Below are 20,066 nucleotides of genomic sequence, written 5' to 3'. Positions count from 1 at the left end.
ATGACAGCACAGTGAAATGCCAACTAGTTACTTGTGTTTTTTGGAGTTTTGTCGCCCTCTGCTGGCGCTTGGGTGCGACTGATTTTATGGGCTTAAGCACCCATGTGCATTGTGTAATTATTGACATCAATAATGGCGGGCTACTAGTTTATTTTTTCACTGAAAATTTCACCAATTTTATTAAAACGAAAACATTAAGAGGGGTTTTAATATAAAATTTCTATAACTTGTACTAACATTTATCTTTTAAGAACTACACGTCTTTCTATTCATGGATCGCTTTAACAGAATGTAAATAATGTTTATGCCATCTAGTTGATTTATTGTTATAATAAACAAATACAGTACTTATCTACCGTATGTTGAATGTATATATCCATCTTGTGTCTTATCTTTCCATTCCAACAATAATTTACAAATATGGCATATTTTATAGATGGTTTGAACTGCGATTAATTAATTTTTAAGCTGTAATTAACTCGATTAAAAATTTTAATTGTTTGACAGCCCTAATATATTCTAAATATCTAAACGTATGCCACTATCTAGTGTATAACAATGTGAAGGAATTTAACTAAATTAAAGTGATACTGATATTCTCACTCCTCAATTGAAACTGAGCAAATGTTTGTAGCAGTCGCAAAAATTCCTCCTCTCCTGCCACTTTTTATTGCGTTCATACCAATTGAACGGGCGGGCTCCCATCGAGTTTTAATTTTCCCATGGAAACAGTGTGACTCGCTGACACATCTATGACGTACGATGCCTTCGTCAGCAGCGGTCACACGATTTTTGGCTTGCTCAACGCCATTTTCGGAACACTGCTTTCACACGCCTCTACTTTATTTGCTCGAATCGGATTCGAGCAGGAAGGCTCGAGCGTCCTATCTCTCGTTTCAGGTCGTCAGCGATTCAGCAAACTCTTGCGTGTTGACCGTCCATTACCGATTCGGCACACTCTTGCGTGTTGACCGTCCATTACCAATTTACCTGTTTGTTCTCTGTGCCTGCCAACATCAATAAAATCCTGTGTTCGCGTTACCCAACTGGTTCCTCCGTCTCGTACCTGACACACATGTTGCTCAGGGCGTTTCGGACCGCGACTTTGTGCGCATGCGTACTACATTTACAGGCTCAATGGAAAAAGGCAGTCTGAACGGGTACGCCAAAAAGACAGATATGAAGATAATTCAAATTTGTGCATTCAGAACTGTGGTATGAATAGGGTTGGGCATCGTTTGAATTTGAACCATTCAGATTTCACGTTTCGATTCCGGTTTCAAACAATTCTTGATTCTGATTCTTTTAATAGGCAGGGTAAAAAAAATTGCATACCGTATTTTTCGGACTACAAGTCACACCTGAGTATAAGTCGCACCAGCCATAAAATGCCCAAAGAAAGAGAAAAAAAACATATAAGTCGCACCGGAGTATACTGTAATTTCCCAAATATAAGGCACACCCGTGTATAATGCGCACCCCAAATTTACTTGTAAAATCTAGGGGAAATTATTGTACTCATTTATAACGCGCACCCTAATTTTAGCACCAATAAATAGAAGAATACAAGAAAACAGAGCTCGTGTACAGATGCAAAAATGTCATTTTACTGACTGGTGAAACACAGCACAAGCATAGCACATTGGTAGTTCAAAACATTACCGTAAACTGACCATATGTACGGTAATAATATGATCTGATAACTTCTTGAACTTACCAGAATCCAGGAGGTAACAAAACAGATGTGACTTTTCTTTTAAAGGCTGCTGTATAACTTGCTCGTTTCATTATGATGAATAAATGTTTCTTCCATGGATTGATACAGTAAAATGAAAGTGAGAACGTAAGTCGGAAATCGGTAAGAGCTCATCGCTGTCGACACGACAGTAACAATAGGAACTATTGTTATTTGGGTTTGAGTTTCCCGAGGGACAGATATAGTTGATGGACACAGGAAGTCTGTGTGCTTACGTTTGTTATGGTCCGAGTTGCGGAACTGCAATAAACGTTGACTCAAATAAGTTCAAGAAACTAAATTCTGTGCTTTATGAAGAGTGAAAAAAGCAGAATTTAACACAGATGAAATCATTCAGCCGAATAGAGTGAAGTATTACCGAAATAAAATGGTGACATCACGTACCGTAATGGTCGGCAACGGGTCGCCGCATACGTTTCTTCAACACAACGTGGCCGTGTCAATTTTTTTAAAAAATCGGTTTTTATATATATATGAAATATATACATATTTCTATCTCCATCCATGTACCCATTTATAATGCGCACCATGATTTTACAAGTTGAATTTGGGGAAAAAAAGTGCGTGTTATATTCGGGAAATTGCGGTAAGTCTCATTTTTGGGGGAAATTTACTTGATAAAATCCAACACATAGAACAGACATGTCATCTTCAAAGGCAATTTAATCTAAAAATACAATAGAGAACATGCTGAATAAGTGTACAGTGCATGAACAACAAAATGCGAATATACTGTCCTCACCAGGACGCTACGGCTCGGTCCTTGCTATTCAGCGAGCTAAACTCCCAAATGATGATGCTGGACGTCTGTATAATTTGCTGAATCAATTTCGTCCTCGATACAAAACAGATTCGCATCAACATAAATAAATGATAATTAGGTGCTTTTACAACAATGACAAAAACAGTTAGCATGCATTCGCTAGCATTAGCACATCGTTCAAACAACCACACAACTGGCTCTAAGTGTCCGATCGCGGGTGGAAAACAGACAACAACAACAGAAAAGATGACACACACACACAGGCGTTGCCTCTGTAGAGATATTTTACAAGCATAAACAATGATTCGCAGCCGTGTTTCTCTCTCGCTAACTCGCCCACTCACTCAGCTACGTAGCTGTCGGTCTTCATGTAAACAAGTTCAAGTGCGCCCCCACGTGGACGTGAAAGCACCACAAACTAAAAGCATGCATTTCAATATAAAAAAGTCAATAATACAATTGAACACACATTGCCAAAGGCAGAACGCGAACGTGGCCATAGCTATTAAGAGTTATTCAGATAACTATAGCATAAAGAACATGCTAACAAGTTTACCAAACCACCAGTGTCACTCCAAAACACCAAAATAACATGTGAAATGATATAATGTGTTAATAATTTCACACATAAGTCGCCCCTGAGTATAAGTCTCACCCCCAGCCAAACTATGAAAAAAAACTGCGACTTATTGTCCAAAAAATACGGTAATTTAAATTAATTTCTTAACGCCTCGATTATTTTTTTCCTCCTCATTTTCCTCCTTTTTTATGTATTACACTGGATCAGAGTGGAATTGGTGATCTGTCCAATAAAATGCATTTACAAGAACGCCCCCACTATTTGCGGCAGGGTTAAGGGTCTGTGTTCTTGTTTTAATTCAATGGCTTGGATTTAATTGAAGTGCCCCTTGTCTCATTCCCCTATATTTAGGGCCCGAGCACTAAGCGTGCGAAGGCCCTATTGTTTTGCAAAGGATTATTTTTTTATTTTATTTTTTTTTTTTTTTCAGGGCAAATGAAAACGGCCAATTCGGAGGCCTGAACATGCACGAAAAGTCACCAAAATTTGCACATACGTGCGGAAAATTGTAAATTTCGATAATTTTGCAACGTTGCAAAAAAATCTAACAAAATGGCTCAGTGGCGCCCCCTTGAAATTTTAAAATTGGCCTATAACATTAGGGTCTGTCAGCGTAGGGCGATGAAATTTGGGGAGTCTATACCTTGTCCAAAACCGCTCCAAAAAAGCATTTACACCCATATTCCAAACCCAACAGGAAATCGGTTATTTTGGATCGAATATGAAATTTTTATCGATTTACAGGGTGCACATTTGAGACCTTTTCGCCGAGGGAGTTAGTTGGATCATCTTCAAAATTGGTGAGAATGTTCAGGAGACATATGAGAGCTTAAGTTTTCAAAATGGTGCGTTTTCATTCACGGGTCTGACCTGGGCGTGGTGCCAAAGTCGGCCATTTTTTCGGCAAAATGACAAGTTCAGTAAATGACTAATAGTTCTTTGACACAGCGTTCAATCTTTTTCATATCTGGTATGTATGTGCGGTATCCCACCCTTAACACGAGTGCATTGAAGTATTACCCATTAGGCCTAGCGCCCCCTAGTGAGAACAGGAAATGCCTTTTTTTACGCGATAGGTTCCTCCTCCAAGGGAAAAAAATCTGTTGACCTCAAACCTGCATCAGGGGAGCCTTAAGACCTGTGTTCAGGCGCCTGATAAAAAATATTGAGGTTTCGTTGAAGCGGAGGGGTCCAAACAGGAAAGTGAAAATGACCGTCAACAATTTGCCTTGCAAAAAACTTTGAACAGTCATAACTCAGCAGATATACAACATATCTGCGCCAAACTTCCCATGCTTGTTGAGAGTCATACCCTGAAGGGTCTTGTAAGGGTCATTTGCATCAACTCTACAGTGCCAACTAGTGGCGACAGAAAGGAGTTTTAAAAAAGGCCTTTCCTATTGGGTTTTTTCAACATAGAGCAATGAAATTTGGGGAGTCTATACCTTATGCAAAACTGTTCCAAAAAGTCTCTTGCACCCATTTTCCAAATCCAACAGAAAATCGGGTATTTTGGATCGAATGTGATATTTTTATCCATTTGTAGTATAGTTTACATTTGGAGGCCTAAACATGCACGAAAACTCACCAAATTTTGCACATACATGTGGCTTTGCGTGGATTTTGATAATCTAGTGATGTTACAAAAAAATGTAACAAAATGGCTCAGTGGCGCCCCCTTGAATTTTTCAAAGAGGCGTTTCCTATTAGGTTATTTTAACGTAGAGCAATGAAATTTGGGGAGTCGATACCTTGTGCAAAACTGCTCCAAAAAGTCTCTTGAACCCATATTCCAAACCCAACAGGAAATTGGGTATTTTAGATCGAATGTGAAATTTTTATCAATTAACAGGGTGCACATTTGAGACCTTGTCACAGAGGGAGTTAGTTGGATCATTTTCAAAATTGGTGAGACTATTCAGGAGACATAGGAGATCTAAAATTTTCAAAATGGTGCGTTTTCATTCATGGGTCTGACCTGGGCGTGGTGCCAAAGTCGGCCATTTTTTCGGCAAAATGACAAATTCAGTAAAACACTAATAGCTCCTTGACACAACATTCAATCTTTTTCATATCTGGCATGTATGTGCTGGATCCCACCCTTAACATGAGTGCATTGAAACATTACCCATTAGGCCTAGCGCCCCCTAGTGGGAACAGGAAATGCCTTTTTTTTACTAAACAGGCTCGTCCTCCAAGGAAAAAAAAAATTTATCTGAAACCTGCATCAGGGGAGCCATAAGACATGTTTTCAGGTGCCTGATGAAAAATACTGAGGTTTGGTTGAAGCAGAATAGTCCAACAGAAGAGTGAAAATGACTGAAGCCATTTTGTCTCACAACAAGTTTTGAACAGTCATAACTTCTACAACATATCTGCGCCAAACATCTCGTGCTTGTTAAGTCATACTCTGAAGGGTCCTGTAGGGGTCATTTGCATCAACCCTATAGCGCCAACTAGTGGCAATAGAAAGTCACTCATTTTTCTAATATATTTCCTGTTCTTTTCAGGTTGGTCATTGTAGTTTCAAGACCTTTTGAAATACTTATTTTACGGCCCATGTCCACATGTCTCTGTCTGTTGCCGTGATGACCCTTTATTCACTCCTTTTTTGTAGTACTCTCTCCAATAGGGGTTTTTATCTCTTAGGTGTGTGAATGTAAAGAGGCAACTTTCGAGCATGTTAGGTTCTAATGAGATGATTAGAGAGGATGATCTGCCACCACCCTGACCTGCACACTGTCCGAGTTGCGCTAGATTGCGAGGGCCCGTTCAGTCCTGCTTGCAGGCCTAGTTCTTTATCGTATCTTGTCTTTTTCATTATTGATTCTCAGTTGTTCTTTGTGCCTTAATAAAGGGTACACAGTACATGTGACGAAAGCTTTGTGATGCATGAGTGTGATGCAATATGCTGAAACATTAATAGCTGAAACATTAACACATAACACCTTTCTCATTCTACGCCCTCTCCAACCATGGATTGACCCTTCAAATGTGGCAGTCAAGCTGACATTTGAGCCAATAGTCCAGTCTAACTTAAGCTACCAGCAGCCTAGATGTGCTAGGTTAGATCCCATGCCAACTCTCACGCGCACACAGTAGATATCATCAAATAGCAACCTAGATGTGCTACGTTATTCTTAAACCTGAATGCACCCCAAGTCTTGGATGACAAATAAACAGCAGAGTAGACTCGCTACGGCTGGTAGTTTCTTCAATTTATTCAGCGTAAGTAACGCACCGCTTTTGACCGTCAGTAACGGCAACGGTGTTGTAACGGCGGAAAAAATAATTAGTTAGATTAGACCGTTACTGAAAAAATAACGCCGTTATGTAACCGCGTTATTTATAACGGCGTTATTCCCAACACTGATCACGATACATCACCATTTCGATATTTTGTCCCACCCTTAGACATAATGTGCTACAGCAAAGCTGCTATGCTAGCACTGATAGCTGTTAGCCCTGAGTTTTATCAAATAGGCCTACTAAGAGGATTTGTCGTGCGGAAATTACGGTAGCTGCGAGCTACATATTGTTTTACTCACATTACCATTTTAGACATTAACCTCTCCGGTTCATCAAGCTGCGTATTTAACAATCCTGTCTGTTCAACTGGAATTGGACAAGTGAGAACTATTAGACGCCTTTATTGGAACGTGCAACGACACACACTGCAGGCTCAATTAGAAGCAAGCACGGTGGAGATAAAGCGTAGGAAATGACATTACTGCACGGGCAGATAACTCCCGTGCTTGCAGATAACACTTTCAGTCGGTGGAGGGATTACAACCGGGCGCCGTTTGACGACCGCCAAACGTCCTCCAATTGAGTGTCACACAAGTGCTCTCGCGGTGATTCTGTGATTTAATACCTCCATCTTTTCTTCGCTCCCATTTCCAGCATTTGAATGGATTTTTTTTTAATATACGTGTGAACAGGCAATACTAAAAATGGAACTGTCACCGCTGGCGAGGAAAACAAGTTACGAATTCGCTGACCTTATCTCCGATGGAGTGCATATATCACATGCTACGCTAATGAGAGCGAGGCCGATCTTCCGGCAAGTGGGAAGAGAAAAAGACTCTGTCGCGTCAGCCAATTTGTCACCGAAAGCTGTGCACATTTAAAACCAAGCTATATTTTAATGAGTCCTGCAGTGGAGGAAAAAAATACTACACTGTGTTGGTTCAAATGTTAATCACCAGAAAGCAAATTAAGCAGCTTGAATGTCAGATCTTCTCTTTTGCACTTTGTACTTTTTGGGAGTTGTAATTGGAGGCAAGTAAGTTGGGCTACTATACGTTCAAGACAAATCAGCTTTCATGTGAAACATACAACAGGAGAGTCAGGTTTCTATTTATTGAGTAGATAGCAAAGTATAAATACCACGAGTTTCTTTTGACATTGATAGACGTCCAATACATTCCAATTTCAAATTGTTTGTGTTTTTTATGGCTTCAGGTGTGTACACGTATCAGATTAAATCGATCAAAGGTCCTTGAATCGACTCTTATCAACGAAAACTTTGAAATATCAGCAGGGTACATGTATAGTGGGGCAAATAAGTATTTAGTCAACCACTAATTGTGCAAGTTGTCACACTTGAAAATATTAGAGAGGCCTGTAATTGTCAACATGGGTAAACCTCAACCGTGAGAGAGAGAATGTGGAAATAAAAAACAGAAAATCACATTGTTTGATTTTTAAAGAATTTATTTGCAAATCATGGTGGAAAATAAGTATTTGGTCAATACCAAAAGTTCATCTCGATTCTTTGTTATGTACCCTTTGGTGGTAATAACGGAGGCCAAATGTTTTCTCTAACTCAAGCTTTTCACACACTGTTGCTGGTATTTTGGTCTATTACTCCATGCAGATCTCCTCTAGAGCACTTATGTTTTGGGGCTGTCGTTGGGCAACACGGACTTTCAACTCCCTCCACAGATTTTCTATGTGGTCAAGATCTGGAGACTGGCTATGCCATTCCAGGACCTTGAAATTTTTTTTACGAAGCCACTCGTTTGTTGCCCTGGCTGTGTGTTCGGGATCATTTTCATGCTGAAAGACCCGGCCACACCTCATCTTCAATGCCCTTGCTGATGGAAGGAGATTTTCCCTCAAAATCTCTCGATACATGGCCCCATTCATTCTTTCCTTTACACAAATCAGTCATTCTTGTCCCTTTGCAGAAAAACAGCCCCAAAGCATGATGTTTCCACCCCCATGCTTCACATTGGGTATGGTGGTCTTTGGGTGCAATTCAGTATTCTTTCTCCTCCAAACACGAGAACCATTGTTTCTACCAAAAAGTTCTTATTTTGTTTCATCTGACCAATACACATTCTCCCAGTCCTCTTCTGGATCATCCAAATGCTCTCTAGCGAACCGCAGACGGGCCTGGACGTGTACTTTCTACAGCAGGGGGACACGTCTGGCAGTGCAGGATTTGAGTCCCTGGCGGCGCATTGTGTTACTGATAGTAGCCTTTGTTACTGTGGTCCCAGCTCTCTGTAGGTCATTCACTAGGTCCCCACGTGTGGTTCTGGGATTTTTGCCCACCGTTCTTGTTATCATTTTGACGCCACGGGGTGAGATCTTGCATGGAGCCCCAGATCGAGGGAGATTATCAGTGGTCTTGTATGTCTTCCATTTTCCAATAATTGCTCCCACTGTTGATTTCTTTACACCAAGCGTTTTACCTATTGCAGATTCCGTCTTGCAAGCCTGGTGCAGGTCTACAATTTTGTGTCTGGTGTCCTTCGACAGCTCTTTGGTCTTGGCCATAGTGGAGTTTGGAGTGTGACTGACAGGTGTGGACAGGTGTTTTTTATACCGATAATGAGTTAAAACAGGTTCCATTAATACAGGTAACGAGTGGAGCCTCGTTAGACCTCGTTAGAAGAAGTTAGACCTCTTTGACAGCCAGAAATCTTGCTTGTTTGTAGGTGACAAAATCCTTATTTTCCACTCTAATTTGGAAATAAATTCTTCAAAAATCAAACAGTGTGATTTTCTGTTTTTTTTCACATTCTGTCTCTCATGGTTGAGGTTTACCCATGTTGACAATTACAGACCTCTCTAATCTTTTTAAGTAGAACTTGCACAATTGGTGGTTGACTAAATACTTATTTGCCCCACTGTATTTCCAAGGCAGAAACGTAGCAGAAAGCACTCACGAGTGTCAATGCGACCGACAGACACAGCACTGTGCAAGAAAATGACAAGGCGTGGCGGCTTTTATTTTTGTGTGGTGGGGAAACCCTGATCAGTAAATATCCGATCATTAGCGACTTTTAATGGGATGTCTTAAGTATTATTATCATCGTAACAATTATCAATCACATTTTGCTCTATGTTTATATTTAAAATATCACTGTAGGCAAGTAGTATCATCAATTTCAGAGGAATGTCTTTTTTTTTCATGGAAATTTAATATTTTATATTATTAAATATTTTATATTTAATATTTTATCAGGGTCTTTTTTCTTTAGTAAAAAAAAAAAAAAAAAAGTCTTCCTATAACATTCACCACAATATGTTGGAATCGAAATAGCTTTTATTTTTGCAATGGTTTGAGCCGCACCTCAGGGGCAGGACACATTTGCAGAGGACAGTCCAGAGGGATACCCCAGGGGTCCTTTTCGGCCCCGCTGCTATTTTGCATGTATATGAATGACCTATCTGAAGGACTTCCTGTGGGTTAGCCAGCAGATGCATGCAGATGATAGCATGATTTATACATGCTGGAAAAGGTCTGGCAAGGACAATTGTAACCCTTTTGCATGTCTCATGGCCACCGTTTGAAAGTGCATTTGTGGTCATTAAAATAAAGAATGGCGCAATCAACGAGGTCCAAAGCACCTCTTGGAGCTTCCATGTAGGCCAAACAGATGTTTGTGATGCCAATATTGTTACTGCTTTGATTAATGATGCCAAACAAAAAAACTCGAGTTCTGCCGTGCAGAGGTCCCCGAACAGCAGGGCATTTAAGAACTACTTTTTCCAAGTGATTTCTTTCACATTCATCCGGTATATTACTCCAAAAGAAAATTGCTTTAGGAGAAATTGGGAGATACAGATCTTAGACCTGCCCAGGTTGAATTTGGGACATTTCTGGCAGTGGCGCCACCAGGGGGTGGCCACGGCCACCCCTATAAATTGGTTGGCCACCCCACTGGCCACCCCGCTTGCCAGTATATCGTTAGATTGTTGTAGCATCAGTTATGCATTCCATCCCAAATGAATGCATTTATTTTGTTTTGTCAAATGTAGGGCTGTCAAATTTATCGCGTTAACGGGAGGTAATTATTTTTTTTTAATTAATCACGTGAAAATATTTATCGCAATTAACGCATTTGCGGTACGACTCATTCACGCATTGCCGCAAACAGCCTACAATGGTGCCATTTTACTTATATACAGAGATAAAAGGCAGTGTCAAGTGACTGGAGTAGATACAAGCATTCATTGGGGCCGTGCATTTTAATTGGCAAAAGCTTTGTCATCTCTCCCACAGCAACTATAAATATTGTGGGAAGCGACTTGGGGAAGAATGACAGGAGTTGATCTTTTTCTTAACACCCTGTAGTGCACCCAACGCAGAGAAGATATAGCAGCATTTGCAACCACCACACACAGTCATGGTTGCATCGCTTCTCATCATGCATTTGGGCAGAACAGTTAAGTCGCTACAGTGTCATTTACTGAAAGCACAACAAATACACTAGATGGCAATATTTAGTCACAATATACAAAGTCATATTTATCCTTTAAGAATCACAAGTCTTTCTATCTGTGGATCCCTTTCACAGAAAGAATGTTGATGCCATCTTGTGGATTTATTGTTATAATAAACAAATACAGTACTTATGTACAGTATGTTGAATGTATATATCCGTCTTATCTTTCCATTCCAACAATAATTTACAGAAAAATATGGCATATTTTAGAGATGGTTTGAATTGCGATTAATTACGATAATTTCATTTTTAAGCTGTGATTAACTCGATTAAAATTTTTAATTGTTTGACAGCCCTAGTTAAATGTACACCTTATGCCTAATAAATCCATACCACAATAAAACAGAATTGTTGTGGAACTCAAAATGTTGACTGGACAGTTATGGACTATGCACATTAAATCATTAGTAACATCAAATATTACACAATACACCAAACTATATCAGTAGCCGTGTCCTTAAGTCTTTCTGATAGTTTTCCCCTGACCTTTTTACTGCAATAATACAATGAAAACCTGAAATTATGGCTTTTAGTTTTGGCCATTACAAGATTTTAAGTGGCCCCATCCGGCCACCCCTATAAAAAATTTCTCGAGGCGCCACTGATTTCAGGGACACTTCCTGTTGATTTGAGGACATTTAGGGGCCACGTACCTGTGCAAATCGGCGTCACAGGCGGTTTTTGCTATGGGCAATGTGGGCGACCGCCCAGGGCGCAATCTATTTGGGGGCGCACAAGCGCCCTCGAGAGAGAAAAAAAAAAAAATCTGCTTGTTTTTTAGACGAATACCGCTCATTTTCACGTCGAGTTAGTAGAGTAGACACTAGGGCGCCCCTTACTATATTGTAAACTGCTGCTGAGAGTCGTAATTGTCAGAGGAAACGGCAGGGCAGTCGAATCAGCTGCTCGCATCCACAGAAAGAGTGACCAGAATGAGTCTCAATCTCTCACAGAGGAATAGCAAGGAGGGGGGCGGGGCCTCATACCCTGTATATACCCTGTACAGTTTTTCACAGGCGGGGCCCCATACCCTGTACAGCTTTTCACAGGCCACCTCATTATTCATGTGACTACTTAAAGAAATGGTGATTTTTTTCCAAGAAAGTCCATTAATGGGTCTATCATATTCCTCGTTCAATACTCTATAAGAAAAATATAACATATATGCATCTAAAATAATCCTAAACGATTTTATTAGCAATTTTAATACTCCTTTTAGCAAGGTTACTTGGGTATGCGGTATGCCGCTGCGTACGTTCCCATAGCAACCAGTCCTGTTATTGTCCTACGTCAAAAGCGCTGCATATTCTGAGAACGAGAATAGGCGTAAGCGTAAGGTGCGCATTTTGAGCAGAGGACGGCCACCCCACCTGTTAGGATTAATCTGTGTGTCCATGAACGAATGTAAGTATTTCCTCTTCATGCCATAAAGTTCTTATGATAAGTTAGAGCCGTCATCAGCGCGACCGTTTCGTGTTTTTCCTGTTACGTCAGCTGGTTGATCACACTCGTTCTCGCTGCGTCGAGGAGAGCGTTCTTTACTTTATATTCGCATTGCACATTTGCTTTAAGAGGGAAGGTGTTAGTTTAGCATCTTAAAATGATGTTGTACATCCATATGAGTGTAAAGTGCTTAGTTTTCGCCACTTATATGGCCAAGATGACCGCACGCAGCGTGCACTCGAACCCCCCGCCCCCACCTTCGTGTTCATTTTATGGCACAAATATGTATGTGTGTCACGTGACTCAGAGTGAGTGGGCGGTGATCGGGCCCTTTTTTAATTGGCAAAATGAAAAGTTATCCATCTGGAAATAAAAAAAGAAAGAAAAAAAAGCAGAAGAGGAGAAAAGGAAGCAAGACAGCGGTGAGTGTACTACTGGGGTACTGTTATTGTAGTTTTATGTCCTAATGTAGTCGAAGCACTGCAGACTAGTAGTAGTAAACCAATTAACTGCCTTAACTTGTTGTAACTATCTATTTAGCGTTTGCTAACAGCATTGCAGCATGCTAGCATTTCTTCATACATAAAGATGTTACCTAGAACATTAAATCAGTGTTTAGAATCACCATACACACTGATCAGCCAGACTGATAAGATGTTACATGATTCACTTCTGTGCCAGAATGTTATCCTTATTAAGTAAAAGCAATATAACTTACCAGCTAGTCAGTAGAATACGGTATGTGTAAAGGTATGTGTACTAAGCACAATAATAATAATATTAATAATCTGAAGTACATTTTGTTTATTAAGGCAAATGTGTGTAAATAATTAAGGATAGTGTGAAGTGAATGAATAATGCAATGGGGGGGGGGGGGGGGGCACTTTGAGTGTCCAAAAAAGCGCTCTATGAGAGCGAGGCTTTATTAGACTTTTATTAAATATGCTATTGCTACAAGTCCAACTGTCCCCCTTACTTGCACATGCTCAAAGGGCCCCATGTTGCCTGTTGCCTAGGGCCCCCGGGGACCCTAGCTACGCCTCTGGGCGGGGGATAGACTATTTTCATAAAATAACGTAAAAAACGTAACACATTCTTGTGTTTGATGTCGGCGGGGGGTTGGGTAGTTTGGATGTCGGGGGGGAGGGGGGTGCTGACGGGGTGGTTCACCCAGGGCGCAAAAGTAGCCAGGACCGCCACTGATCGGCGTCCACGCAATGTAAATGCCATTGGAAATGAATGGGAAATGTGGACGTACATGGCCATCAATGGCATTGACCTACGTATGCGTTAGTGGAATCAGAGTACATTAGCATCAATAGAATTGACATACATGGCTGTCAATGGCATCCGTGTACATGGGCGTCAATGAAAAGTAAATGCCTTTGGAAATGAATGTCCAATTTAGAGTTATATGGCTGTCATCGCGATTCCATTAGAAATGAATGGGAATGTTTAGGGGGAACCGTAAATTGTTTTCCAAATTCTGTATTCAACTTTTATGACCCCTCACCGTCCCGGAATTTTTGATGTCCAAATTATGTGATTTGGTCAAAAACTGTAGGACTAGATACATTTTTAAACTTTTTTTTTTTTTTCCCAAAAAAAAATCTGCGTTTACGGGTGAACAAAAAATATTTTGGGGCCGTTCGAAAAATTCCATGTGTCACAAAATCCCGTCGTTTCCATATTTGAACGGTGCCGCTCGGTCAAATGGTTTGGGCTGTGCGGCGCGCCGACAAAACACAGAGAATAAGACTATGACAGAAAGAATACCCCATTGGCTCGAATATAAGACAGTGTTTTTTGCATTGAAATAAGACTGAAAAAGTGGGGGTCTTATATTCGCGGTCTAGACATAATACCCATTCGCGACGCGATATGGCGCCAGATATCATTGAAGCGATGTTCTGTCATGACAGATCTCATCTACTCTCAAGTTTAACCAGTTTGCATTATTTTATTGCAATGTTTTTCCTTATTCAGATTTGTTTCAAGACTACAGTTACAGTTAGACTTCACTTCGATAGTTAATGCAGCCAATTTTGTTGTTTTATCACAATAGACTGGTTTATTTGCATTTCAAAAACCACAAGCCATTCATTTACGAATGTTATTGCACTTTAGTTTACATCAGGGGTGTCCAAAAAGTTTTTGCAAAGAGGGCCAGATTTGGTGTGGTAAAAATGTGGGGGGCCGACCTTGGCTGACGTCTTTTACATAGAACAATATATTTAAGCAAGTTTTAGCAAGCCATTCTGCGTGTCATATTTGCTTTATTATTTATTTTTAATTAATAATTTCAACAATTTCGAAACTAGCCTTTGTGACGTTCTCTCTCGACTCTCGAGCTCTTGCGAAATACTTCTGCTGTGAAATTAAACTAGCCTCAAGTTGCTTCAATTTCTCGCTGCGTATCTTCCCTGTAATTTTGTACATGTCAGCGTGCCTTGTTCGGTAATATCGCCCCACATTGAACTCTTTAAAAACGATGACTGTCTCTTTGCAAATGAGGGAAACACAGTTGCTGCGTATTTTAGTGAAGAAATAGTCCAATTTCCACCTATTCTTGAAGCGTCGGCCATCGCAGTCAACTTTCTTTTTTTTTTTTTTTTTTGTTGATTGTCGCCATTTTAAAAAATTGGGAGTAAAGGGTCACACGGGGTAATGTTGCTTGGAGTGCTGTTGCCTTTTAGTGGGTAAATGAGGAGCAGCATTTAGTGCGTAAGCTTCTTCATATGCTGATAGCAGTGCTGACCAATTTATTAAGTCTGTGTGCGGGCCAGACGTTATTGATTTTATGACAGAGGCTGGGGGCCTAATGAAATTTGACGATGGGCCGCATTTGGCCCCCGGGCCAGACTTTGGACATAACTGCCCTCAAATGAACATCAAGTGACATATACATGCCCCCAAAACCAGGAACATTGGCTGCGAATGTGCTGTTTCAATGCCGACTTTAGACGTCATCTCGATCTTTGACCCTCCCAGTCATAATGGATTGGACGTCTAGCACAGTCAATGGCAGCCAATGAGGTAAAACCGACTCTATTTTAGTGAAAGATTTTGGTAGCAGGCAACCTGTTTTTTAAAAAAGATTTATCGATTTATAGCGTAAGCATATCGATAGCCTTTTTGGGATACAAAGTATCGTGATACATCATCATTTCGATGTATTGTCACAGCCCTATTTGAAACCCTAACCAAGATTTGAAACCAACTTGAAAACCGCAACCCAAACTCAAACACAGACTCGAGCTCTGGTTATTGTATCACCGTCAATGGCAGCCAATGACTTAAAGACCTAAACCTGTTATAGTCAAATTAAATTCCAAACCTTTCTTGACAGTGAATGTAGAAATCTTAGACCTCTTTGGTTAGATACCTTCTCTTAGGTTCTAATACATACATTGAAACTCAAACCATGCCTTAGAACCACTCATTGAAACCCTAAAACTTTATTAAAAACCTGGTTTTAAATGCTTCACTTAGGCTTGAAACCTAAAGAATGCAATAAAACCCAAACCCAGATGACTTTAAACCCCAGGTTGAAACAATATTTTTACCATAATTTCATGATTCCCCCTGCATCTGTCAAACACTGAATATGTCAAATGCTGCCGATCGTTTACAGCAACTATATAAAGCCTTTTAATTTTCACAGGCTGACATTTGTCTTGATTTGTTTTGTCTCCCTCCAGATTCAAAACGCAGACGACGTCTTGATCACTCCGTTGGAAAAATTTCGCAAGGAGCAGATCGGTGTCGCCAAGGTAAGCAAAAGTGCCGCCGCGCACGAATTATGATTTGACGGCATTGCACTCTGCAGGATGATTTTAGCTTGACACCCCTGATTTGAACTTTCAACTCAATTTTGAAATTCAGATTCCAAACAAGGATTAGTGTTCGAAATTAGGGTTTCTTTCTAGGAATGAATTCAAATTGACACCACAACTAGGATTAAGGTAAACCTGTGTTGAGTCCCTTTAAGGTCTGTGCCTATTTTGTCCGATTTTGCATGCCACTGATGTTGCCTTTATATTTCAAAGAAAAACATGTCCACTATGGTCTGGTTAGGTCTGTTTTTTCAGGACATCATAACCTTCATGTTTAAACTGTTGTTTCCGTCACTGACCAATTATAATCAACATTTTGGACCCAAAAAGACAGGGGGGAAAAAAAAAAATCCCTCAAATCTTTGTCAAAATTTCCAACATTTATGTCCTATTGACAACCAATCATTCTCAGTGAATCATTTTGAAGCTTGATAATATTTATTTAACTTGTGAGGATAAACATTCAACTGAAAAAATAAGACTGAATTGTTTTATTTTTGATAATTCAATAGAAACAGCAGATATGATCATCGGCGTTTTGGCTTTTACACATACTATGGCCAAAAAGGTTATCTACTAGTCCTTCTCAAAAAATGATCATATTGTGATAAATATTATTATTATCTGTAATGTGTGATAAACATTAGACTTTCATATATTTTAGATGCATTACACACAATTGAAGTAGTTCAAGCCTTTTATTGTTTTAATATTGATGATTTTGGCAAAAAAAATCAGGAAAACCCAAAAATCCCTATCTCAAAAAATTAGCATATTTCATCCGACTAATACAAAAAAGTGTTTTATAATACAAAAAAAGTCTATCTTCAATTAATTATATGAGCTATGAACTCTTGGTCGGGAATCCTTTTGCAGAAATGACTGCTTCAATGCGGCGTGGCATGGAGGCAATCAGCCTGTGGCACTGCTGAGGTGTTAAGGAGGCCCAGGATGCTTTGATAGCGGCTTTAAGCTCATTCACAGTGTTGGGTCTGGTGTCTCTCAACTTGCTCTTCACAATATCCCACAGATTCTCGATGGGGTTCAGGTCAGGAGAGTTGGCAGGCCAATTGTGCACAGTGATGCCATGGTCAGTAAACCATTGACCAGTGGTTTTACACTGTCAGCAGGTGCCAGGTCATGCTGAAAAATGAAATCTTCATCTCCATAAAGCTTTTCAGCAGATGGAAGCATGAAGTGCTCCAAAATCTCCTGATAGCTAGCTGCATTGACCCTGCCCTTGATCAAACACAGTGGACCAACACCAACAGCTGAGATGGCACCCCAGACCATCACTGACTGTGGGTACCCGACACTGGACTTCGGGCATTTTGGCATTTCCTTCTCCCCGGTCTTCCTCCAAACTCTGGCACCTGGATTTCTGATGAATGCAAAATTTGCTTTCATCTGAAAAAAGTACTTTGGACCACTGAGCAACAGTCCAGTGCTGCTTCTCTGTAGCCCAGATCAGGCACTTCTGCCATTTCCAGCACACACCTGAGCACAGTGACTCTGGATGTTTCTACTCCAGACTCAGTCCACTGTTTCTGCAGGTCCCCCAAGGTCTGGAATCGGCCCTTCTCAACAACCTTTCTCAGGGTACGGTCACCTCTTCTGGTTGTGCAGCGTTTCCTGACACACTTTTTCCTTCCCATTGAGTTGCGTTGATACAGCACTCTGGGAACAGCCTATTCGCTCAGAAATTTCTTTCTGTGTCTTAGCCTCTTGCTTAAGGGTGTCAATGATGGCCTTCTGGACAGCAGTCAGGTCGGCAGTCTTGCCCATGATTGCGGTTTTGAGTAATGAACCAGGCTTGGAGTTTTTAAAAGCCTCAGGAATCTTTTGCAGGGGTTTTGAGTTAATTCGTTGATTCAGATGATTAGGTTAGTAGCTTTTTTAGGGTACCTTTTCATGATATGCTAATTTTTTTAGATAGGGATTTTTGTTTTTTCTAGACTTTTTTGCCCAAATCATCAATATTAAAACAATAAAAGGCTTGAACTACGTCAGTTGTGTGTAATAAATCTAAAATATATGAAAGTCTAATGTTTGTCAGCACATTACAGAAAATAATGAACTTTACCACAATATGCTATTTTTTTGAGAAGGACTAGTACAGTCTTGGACTATGCCACTTTAACAGAAATTGTGTCAAAATTGAAGCCCACAACATGCTGCCTTGACATCCTTCCTTCAAACTTTTTCAAAACTGTTTTTCATTGCATAGCCCCAGACATACTTCAGATTATAAATACTTCTCTCCAAACAGGAGAGTTTCCTCAGACTTTAAACACTGCAGTAATTAAACCTCTCCTAAAAAAAAAAAACCTAATCTGGATGCCTCAACCATTAGTAATTACAGGCCAATATCAAATCTGACATTCCTGGGGAAAATTATCGAAAGGGTTGTTTTCGAACAGATCCAGACTTTTATGATGCAAAACAATCTTTTTAACTCATTTCAGTCTGGATTTCGGCCACAACACAGCACTGAGACCGTGCTTATCAAAGTGCTAAATGATATTTGTCGGAATACCGATACAGGCAAATCATCTGTTCTGCTACTATTACATCTCAGCGCCGCATTCGACATGGTTGATCACAACATACTACTCAGCAGATTGGAACAGTGGGTAGGGCTTACTGACACTATTCTTCTGTGGTTCACATCCTATTTACATGATAGAGATTTCTTTGTGTCAATCGGAAACCATCAGTCAGAACGAACCAAATTCACGTGTGGAGTCCCTCAAGGGTCAATTCTTGGACCACTCTTGTTTAACATCTATATGCTTCCCTTAGCTCAGATTATGGAACAGTATGACATCTCCTATCACACCTATGCAGATGACACACAACTGTACATTTCTGTGTCCCCACATGATTATAGTCCCTTAGTCTCCCTGAATAAATGCATTCATCAAATCAATGAATGGATGTGCCAGAATTTTCTCCGGTTAAATGTGGAGAAGACAGAAGTGATCATTTTTGGGCCAAAAAAAGGAAAGGTCAAAGATAAGCAGGCACCTTGGCACAATGTCACTTACAGCTGCAAATCAGGTCAGAAACCTTGGCGTAATTATTGACTCAGACCTAAAATTTGATAGCCATCTAAAGTCCGTCAGTAAATCTGCTTATTACCACCTAAAAAATATAGCCAGAATTAAGGGGCTTCTGACTCAACAAGACATGGAAAACTCATTTTCAGCAGATTGGACTATTGCAACGGTATATTTACAGGTCTTGATAAAAAAATCAGTCAGGAAGCTGCAGCTAGTACAGAATGCTGCAGCCAGAGTCCTCACAAATTCAAGGAAGCTGGACCACATTACACCGGTTATGTAATCGCTACACTGGCTTCCAGTGAGTCAGTGGATAGACTATAAAATACTACTGCTCGTCTACAAAACACTTAATGGCCTTGGACCAAAATACATGCTTGATTTGTTAGATTCCTATGAGACATCTAGACCCTTAAGGTCGTCTGGAACCGGTCTCCTGCATTACAAGAGCCAAGCAGGGTGAGGCAGCATTTAGTTATTATGCTCCGTCTGAAGTATGCTCAAACTGTTATCTCCTTTAAATCAGGGCTAAAAACGCTTTTGTTTAGCACCGCATATCCATCTGTCTATATATTTCAATCTACTTGCTTTCTATTCCTCTTGTGCTTATATCCATTGCTGATTTCAATTATTATTAGTAGTAGTAGTTTTTGTTTTATTTTTATTTATTTTTTATTCTGTTTGTGATTAAATGCGATTTTTATGTATAATTTTATTTCCTATTTTGATTGTCTTGGTTTTTACGTTGTATTGATTTAAATGTGATTTTTATGATCTTCATGTGATGTAAAGCACTTTGAATTGCCTTGTGTTGAATTGTGCTATATAAATAAATTTGCCTTGCCTTGCCTACAGTCGACCAACAGTGCAAAATAATGGAAAAA

The 20,066-nt window shown here is 40.0% G+C and overlaps 1 protein-coding gene across 7 annotated transcripts in view; it reads left to right on the top strand.

Annotated features, from left to right (window-relative positions):
* LOC130911124 (rho GTPase-activating protein 42-like) overlaps positions 1-20,066 on the top strand; it is a 258,112-nt gene that overhangs the window by 118,578 nt on the left and 119,468 nt on the right. For all 7 annotated transcript variants that reach the window (XM_057828849.1, XM_057828848.1, XM_057828847.1 and 4 more), the window contains exon 4: positions 15,986-16,057. In XM_057828849.1, the coding sequence (XP_057684832.1) occupies positions 15,986-16,057 (72 nt within the window). The remainder of the gene's footprint in view (positions 1-15,985; positions 16,058-20,066) is intronic.

This window comes from Corythoichthys intestinalis, unplaced genomic scaffold (genome assembly GCF_030265065.1).
Source record: "Corythoichthys intestinalis isolate RoL2023-P3 unplaced genomic scaffold, ASM3026506v1 HiC_scaffold_23, whole genome shotgun sequence".
Classification (NCBI taxonomy): Eukaryota; Metazoa; Chordata; class Actinopteri; order Syngnathiformes; family Syngnathidae; genus Corythoichthys; species Corythoichthys intestinalis.
This window is presented reverse-complemented; position numbering and strand designations above follow the sequence as displayed.